Source organism: Epinephelus lanceolatus, chromosome 5, assembly GCF_041903045.1.
Source record: "Epinephelus lanceolatus isolate andai-2023 chromosome 5, ASM4190304v1, whole genome shotgun sequence".
Lineage (NCBI taxonomy): Eukaryota > Metazoa > Chordata > Actinopteri > Perciformes > Serranidae > Epinephelus > Epinephelus lanceolatus.
In genome coordinates this window covers 48,420,677-48,429,285 of record NC_135738.1, presented here as the reverse complement: position 1 = coordinate 48,429,285, position 8,609 = coordinate 48,420,677, and the positions used below count along the sequence as shown (strand labels likewise).

At 39.6% G+C, this 8,609-nt stretch overlaps 1 protein-coding gene across 1 annotated transcript; it reads left to right on the top strand.

Moving 5' to 3' along the window:
• The first annotated feature begins 3,274 nt into the window (after positions 1–3,274).
• On the top strand, positions 3,275–6,146 carry LOC144463594 (uncharacterized). The gene is made up of 4 exons (XM_078168358.1): positions 3,275–3,376; positions 4,284–4,439; positions 4,793–4,885; positions 4,972–6,146. Exons 1-4 carry the CDS (start codon positions 3,275–3,277, stop codon positions 5,287–5,289), a joined length of 669 nt encoding a protein of 222 aa, XP_078024484.1. The 3' UTR covers positions 5,290–6,146.
• The last annotated feature ends 2,463 nt before the right edge of the window (positions 6,147–8,609 follow it).

Here is an 8,609-nt window from a genome sequence, read left to right as displayed (position 1 = left end):
ACTCACAAAACCCAATCATCTTCAAAGTGATCTGAGATATCTACATTTTCATGTCAGTCGTGTACATGTCATGAGCTTTCAAATGAACGAGATTACTTCAGTCATGTTAACGAACATTTACGCCGACATAAAACTGTAACATGCATGTTTAAAAGTTGTGTGTTTAAAACCAACATCTACAATACATTTCATGGCCATAAAAACAGGAATCACATCCCCATACTTTAAATGATTTTAAAGATGAGATTGTCACTGTAGTTGCAGGATTACAAGAATCAGACAGCTCTGTTGGTGATGATATTGCTACTTGTGCTGCAGACACAGATGAAGAATCTGAAACTGATTTAGATGCACATAGTTATTCCAGTATTTAAGATCTTCCCAATGTTATTGAGCAGAACATCGCCTCAGTTATATTGAAATTGGAACATATTTTGTTTGTGCCGGCAACAGCTATTGATGAATTACTGCATGAATTACACTATTTGTTAAGCTCCCCATCTGTTCCAATCACCTTTAACAGCCTGTCTAACATTCTTAAAAACCATAGTGTTCAAGTTGATGAGTCAATTGTCAAAGAGCTTGCTAAAGTAGTGTGCAAGACCAATCCTTTGGCCAAAGCTTTCGCAAAAGATGCCCCCCTGGCTACAGCTTATAAAAGGAAACAGTATTATGAAGAACATTTCAATGTGGTGAACCCAGTTGAGTACATCCTTGATCCTAAGACCAATAGGACATTTCAGTATATTCCTATTTTGCATTCTCTGCAGCATCTGTTAAGTAACAGTGACATTTTAGAAAATGTAATCCATACCCACAAGACACAGAAAAATACCTCATGTGTAGTGCAGTACAAATCGATTAGAGATGGGATTTACGTTAAAGAAAATAGTTTTTTCACTGGGGATGATTTAAATTATCGATATCGCTGTATGTTGATGACTTTGAGGTTTGCAACCCCTTAGGCACGTCCAGAAAAGTGTACTGGAGTGTACTGGATTTTAAATAATTTACCACCACCTCATTCAACTCTTTCTTCCATTTATTTGGCTGTATTATGCAAGACTACTGATGTAAAGGTGTATGGGTATGAACAAATTTTGGAACCCCTTTTACAGGATTTGGTTATTTTAGAGAAGCACAGTGTTTTTATTTCAGGTCTTGGGGAGTTTGTGAAAGGCACAGTTCAGTCGGTCATTGCAGATAATTTAGGAGCCCACGGGATAGCAAGCTTTGTTGAAAGCTTTTCTGGTGTCTACTTCTGCAGGTTTTGTACAGGTAAGAGATCAGACATTCAGGCTAAGGCTGTTCAGTTAGGTCATTTTAACCTTTCGAACAAAAGACATTCATGAGACACACATTGTATTTGCAATAGAGAACTCAACCATCTGTTGTGGAGTGAAGAGAGAGTGTGTGTTCACTAAGAATTTATCTTTTTTTCATGTTACTCAGGGTTACCCTCCTGACATTGTTCATGACTTATTTGAGGGTGTTATTCCAGTTGAGATTGCCCTCTGCATTGGTGAATTCATTTCCAAAAAGTATCTGACTCTTAACACTCTTAACAAACAAATCCTGAAATTTCCATATAAGTTGGGGGATAGAACTAATAAACCACATATCATACCACGCACTTATGACTCTAACAGGACCATTGGAGGCAACGCCCATGAAAATTGGAATTTATTGAGGTTGCTTCCATTTATAATTGGAGACTTGATACCTGAAGCAGAGCCTGCTTGGCTTGTGTTGCTTGATTTAAAAGAAATAGTTGAACTCGCTGTTGCCCCTCTTCATAATAAAGAAACCATTGCCTACCTGGACTGCAAAATCACAGAACACAGAGATAGATTCTTGGAACTTTTTCCAGCACGACTCTTGCCAAAACATCACTATCTTGAACATTACCCTAAAATGATTGAATGTTTTGGGCCTTTAGTAGGGCAATGGACTATGAGGTTTGAGGCGAAGCATAGCTTCTTTCAGCAAGTTGCTCATCATACAAATTGTTTCAAGAATATACCACATTGCATTGTAAAAAATAGTTTGAGCTTTGTTATAAGAATATTGTGTGCGTGGTATCATGAGCACTTCAGAGCTTATGAGTTGACCATATCTCCTAATAGAGAGGTTGCCCTGGTTGATCTTGAGGACCTGGCCGATGCTTATCCACTCTGTGACTACACTGTAGGTGTGAGACAAATGGTTACCTTGAAAAGGCATATTATTGTTTAAGGTAGGTCTGTAATATGACTTCTTTCTCAGTTGTGAATCCTCAGATTAGCTAAAAATAACCGTTACAGTAGTTGAAGTTGTTTGAAGTTGAAGTGTCAAGTCCCGTCCATCTGAGAGTTGTTTTTGATGGAGATGATGCCAGAAAGCTTACCCTCATGCCAGGGATACCAGCATCTGTGGATCAACTTATCCTTGAGATAAAGACTGTTTTTGGACTTAAACAGCAGTTCAGGCTCCAATACAAGGATGCAGACTTTGGAAATGAATATATCAATCAACCAGTGAAATTAGAGACAGGGATACTCTGAAAGTGATATTTTTTCATGTGAAGAAACTAGCTCCAACATTCCAGGGATTCCACCACCTTGCAGCACCAACACACCAATAACTACACCCACAACATCCCACAGCTCTGTGACCCCTGGATGGAGACACTTTGTCTTCTGATCACTCATTTGGCAGTGCAGACACTCTAATTTTAGATCCAGTTCCAGAGTCAAGAACCTGTTCTTGGCCTCCAATCTTCTTGGTTCCGCGCTTTTCATATTTTGCTGAAATTCAGCTCCAAAGAGCAAACGCAGAATTCAAAGCAAATGGTACTCTTCTTACCCCCCCACCAAAGCTAAGAATGGATATCCTTGAAGGCATGGCTAAAGAAATCTTCAAATACACAGCATATCCTAGTGATTCCCAAACTGAAGAGGCCGCTGAGGTCTTGGTGCATGCCCATCCATGCTTGAGGGAAAGAGGAACTCGTGCCGGCCATGAGGGATGGAAACAGTATCTAAAGACAAAGGTTGCCAATTTTCGCACAAAACTTAACAAGATTGGACACCCTGAGGTCAGTGTAAACTCTCTCAAGAACAAGCGCAAAGGTCAAGAAAAAGCAGCTGCAAACATCAAAAAACCAAGAAAATCAGAGGTCAACTTCCTACCATCCCTCCCTATCAGTGAAACAAGAGAGAGTCTTGAAGATGAAAGGGTAGCTCTCTTGACAGAGGTGAAAAAGAGAAACAACGAGGCTGTAGTCAAGGAGAAAATGCAGAAGACCTTCTCCTACAGACGTCAGGAGGTTGTCCAGGACGCACCTGTGATATCTGAATTTGTAAACAGATGGCCTGCCTTGTTTACAGTAAGAGAAGTGAGTATTGATGATATTGATATTTTCCACACTGCTCTGCTGATGTAGAACGGCATGCCTCAATTACTGATCCTATTTACAGACTACCTTACATGTCTGTCCGTCTAAAAAGGGCTGTGCACTGTCACTCTTACAATGGAACATTTTGAAATACTAAAAGTGGTGGCACATCTGCACAACTTCGTTATTGATGAATTGTACAAGTAGGGGGCAACAGCCCAACGACAATGAAGACAAGTGTTGGCATGCTCAACACCGCAGAATTGATACAGGTAAAAATCAAGTCTATTTTGTGTTTTTAAAACAAGCTCCATAGCTCGACTATATACCTATATACATGTGTTCTATATACATGAACTGGAGTGGGCAGCCATGTGCCATGGAGGGCCAAGTCTGCAGGTTTTCTTTCCAACCAGAATGTGCACCTGGTGATTTCACTGATTCCTCCCTCTGAAAGCGAGGTAATCAATGAAATCAGCTGCTGTATTTAGTTGAAATGAAAACCTGTACACTATTGGCCCTCCATTATAGTTTCTCCAGTTTACATTTTCTATGGCAACAACGCAGACTGCTGCAAATTACAAAATTGTGCAATACTGGTGGCCCACATTTTATGACTCCATGTTGTCTATAGTTTGATAGAGTCCCTAATCATGGAAAGCAAATGATAATACATACATCAGAACATTCGATACCAACTTGCCATTCATGATGATAGGGCTCTACTTTGGCTGGTTGCGATTCAACTGCCCATGGGCGTTCTGAAAGATGGTGCCTGAGTGCCAAGTTTCCTTTTATAGTGTCTGTCATTTTTTTCAGCTCAGAAAATAATTCCTCTTCAAGCATTAAAGTTTTCATCACTTGTTTAGATCTCCCATATATATCTCTCTTTTGTTTTCTCTCATAGATAAATGAAGAATTCATGCGTATAACAACTTTGCCACTTCAAGCCAAGTTCCTGGCACAACTTGATAAATATACAGCTAACTTACTTAAGGTCTTCAGCAACAGAGGTGGAGCTGCTGGAAGGAAGATCAGATTACTCATGGCTCCGACAGCTAAGGCAGGTGCATTAAACTGTTGCATTATTTAGCCCAAGTAAAATCTTTTTTTCTATGTAACACTTTAACAGGCTTCTGACATTGCTGACAACTGAAACTAATCATTTTTTTTAGTTGCATGTCTTTTCACTATGTCTTTTGTTGCAATGCTTCCATTGGTATGACTGCGTAATACCAATTTCTGCTGCAGATTTCGCAAATCTGATAGCTCAAACAGAAGGATACCTTGTGCATCAACATGCTGTGTCTTTAGTGAAGTGTCAATAAAGTAACTACAGGGGTGAAAATAAGAGGGCAATGTCCTGGAAAATGTTTTGAGAAGTGGAGACTTGTAATATTATGCCTTCTTTTGCAGAGTGAGGACATTGACCTCAAGAGAGACTATATCCTTAGAGGTCTGTGTGTCTACCTCAATGAAGACAGCGACACTCTCATTAAAGAGTACTTGGTTAGTAATGGCATTTGACTGTGAGCTTTCAGTAATTAACTTGTAATGTTTTCAATTTCAAAATGGACTATGTTTTTCACCATTAGAATGCCAATCATGAGGAAGCTGAGAGAGGGATCGCACAGACCACCATGGGGCTTTATGTGATTCGCAAAAATGGTGCTGATGCAGTGGACAAGCCAGAGGATGTTGGAGTGGTCATCGAGGGTGTGGAACTGCTACACAACCTGCAAAGTGTCTCTTTTGGATGGGCCATGCTTTTTGGCCTGATCTACACACTCAATCTGTGCTATCCGCAGGAACTCAAATTCACATTTGAGTTCTTCCAGAAAGTGTTGATGAACATGGATAGCAAGAAACTGTCCCCAAAGGTCCAAACACTTAAAATTAGGATGCTTCAGTGAGCTCATCAGTACAGTGCCGGACAGTTGAGCACATTTTGGCTTGGTGTCCTTTACTATTCACTATTCATGTGGTTTGAGAAGAAAACCCAACACACAAACACTGGAAATGGATTTTCTATTTTTTGGCGTTGTCTATTGCCACTTTAGTTATGTGTGAACTTGCTGATTCTTCTTAAGATCTGCTGTTGGAGGGATGGAGCATTTGGTGGAGGAAACTGCTCTTGGACCTTGTGGCAATTTTTTTGCATTAAAATTGCATAACATTATCTTTGTTACATATGTCAGTGGAGAGAACTGAGCAAAACCATTCATATAACAGCTTTCATGAACTGAGTGGTAACAGATAAATCACTGTTTTGTTCCACAGTGACAGGAAGTAGCGACGGGGACTGTCATTTCTATGAAAATGTTTTTGCATTTAATGCTACTGACTATTCTGATACCTCAGCGAAAGTCTGTTTTGAAACTGAAGGATCTTACCTGATGATGCTATTAAGAGTGCCTCCTTGGAATTACGACTCATTAGTTAATTTACCCGAGAATAATTTCTAGGTTTACTACTGGCAAAAGGGCTAGTTTTCTTATTAGGTTTGACCTTTTTCCAATAAGTTTTGTGGAGGATAGAGCAACCCCTATAACTGATGATGGGATATATTTTTTGGTTGAATCCTTCATGTAATTATGCAGGTTTTTTTCTCATCTGTGGTATTAATACCCTGGGAAGCCTTGTCTTTACGTATGATGTTTTTGCTAGAGTACATAACTGAGCGTTGTGCCTTTTTAGGTATTGTCAGGTATATTGTACTAGAAAGCCTTTTGAATATTTCCCAATTGTAACTAATGTTCCTAAAAGTTGTAAGGTGTTTTTATTTTAGAGATTTGCATTTTTCATTGTTAAAATATTTCTCAGATAAAAATACAAATCCATTTTAAGTTACTGTATTGTGGAAAGCCTTACTACTTTTGTTCTACCTAAGTACTGTTAGTTTTACCGTACAGTGGAAAACCTCGTGCACTGTGTTTTAATTTTACCATTGAAGGAAAGAATCACCAAAAGATCCACACACTCTTAATAGCTCCGAGCAATATAAATTGAGCAATGTTTCGATCTAACAGATCTTCGTCAGGCATTGTGAAATTTGACTCTGGGTTTGACAATGCCTGACGAAGATCTGTTGGATGGAAACGTTACTCAGTTAAAATTGCATGGGAGCTATTAATGGCGTGTGAATCTTTGGCCTTGTCTTACCCTTTTCATTTATTTTTTGATGCAACAAGTGTTTTTTTTGGGATGTGTGCACCCTGTTGGAATTGTTAATGGAACAATTGCATTTAAAGTGTTCATAATTTTGGACTTACTGTTGGCATTTCATTGTTTGTGATGCATTTGAATGGAATCTGGCAATAAAGTTTTCAGAACTGTGCTTGTATGTGTAGAATAACCAATTTGGAATACATTACTTTTATGTAGAAGTTCCCCTTAACTTTAACTGAATAAACACATAAGGTTTATGTGTAAGTTTGCATTAATATAATTTAATCAAATCTCACTAAGTTATTTAATTTATTCACATTAACTCAATGTGATATAAAAACATTGCATTTAATGCAACCCTTTACACTGAACGTATGTAATAAAATTAGATGGAAAATTTACATGTAATTAAAATACATAAAGTCAGCGTTTTAGGCTTGATTATTTTTTTGAGTGTACGATGGCCCGAGAATGTGTGGCATTTGCTTCTCCAGAGTGTATTTACAGGTAAAGCTCAGGATGCATACGCATCTTTGTCAGATAAATGGAGCTTTGATTATGATAAAGTCAAAAGCGCTGTGCTGCGGGCATATGAGCTGGTGCCTGAGGCATATCAACAAAAATTTTTTGACTGTCAGACGTATGTTGAATTTGGTTGTGAAAAGGAAGCACTGTTTGATCGCTGGTGTCACTCTCAAGATGTAAAGGACTTTGACAAACTATGCGATTTAGTGTTACTACAGGAGTTCAGAAATTGTTTGCTGGATAAGATCGCTATTTACATAAATGAGCAGAAGGTATCCAAGGTGTCTGATGCGGCTCTTTCAGCTGACAAATATATCCTTACACACAGGGACAAATTTGAGAAATTTCAGTCCTCCTCAGAACTTAGTCCTCCAGTGAGAAATTTTGTGTTTCCGATTAGGCCATTTTCTGATGTTGAGCTGAAGCCTTCTGGTAGTGAGAGAGTTGGGAGCCAAAGAAAAGCCAGTTTGCTTTTATTGCAAGAAGTCTGGACATACAATTAATAACTGCTTTGCTTTGGATAAGAAAAACATGTCTCCCAAAGCAGTTAGTCTGTTGAAAACAGACCATTTGCCAAAGCAACAACCTGTGCACAGTCAGTCTATAACTGTTAAACCTAACCTCGACATGTTCACTCCTTTTATTATGAAAGGTTGTGTTTCTCTGACAGGTGACGATACGAGAGTTCCCATTGTCATTCTGAGGGACACCGCAGCCTCACAGTCAGGTATTTTGGAAGGTGTGCTACCGTTGTCAGAGAAGTCGTCTGTTAATTCTGATGTGCCTGTTTTGGGATTTGGTATAGGCTATGTGGGGGTACCTCTACATACAATATTCTTGGATACAGATCTGGTTAAGGAACAAGTGCTGGTGGGAGTTAGCTCGCAGATCCCCATTGATGGTGTTTCTTTCATCCTGGGGAATGATTTGGCAGGGCGGAAAGTGTTAGTAAATCCTGGGGTAACCACCGTAAATCCTCCTGAATACCCGGATGATTTGGCACAGAAACGTCCGGAGGTGTTGTCAGTTTGTGCCGTCACTCACGCAATGTCTGAGAAGCATGAGGAGCAGTTCTCTGCTGAAGAGGGAGGGGTTGATTTGGTTGACAGTTTCATGTCTAATGATGATTTTCTAATCCCTCCACCTGTTTCCCCCCCAGCTCCGACTGTTGGCTCCACTCCCATAAAAGAGTTAAATGCTGAGGTGTGTATGTCGCGGGAGCAGCTTATTGTCGAGCAAAAATGTGATGAGTCTTTAACGTCCTTTTTGGATGCTGTCGTTTCTGATGATGCGGTGGAGGAAATGTCTACTGGGTTTTTCCTGAAGGACTTGCTTTTCACATGTAAATGGAAGCCTCTGCAGGTCTCCGCGCTGGAGTGTAGTTGAACAGATTGTTGTTCCAAGAAAACACCACCATGAAATTCTCAAGTTGGCGCATGATAATCCACTTGCTGGTCATTTAGGGGTCAATAAAACTTATGACCGTATCTTGCGGTGTTTTTTCTGGTTGGGGCTTAAGGGGGATGTGCGGCAGCATTGT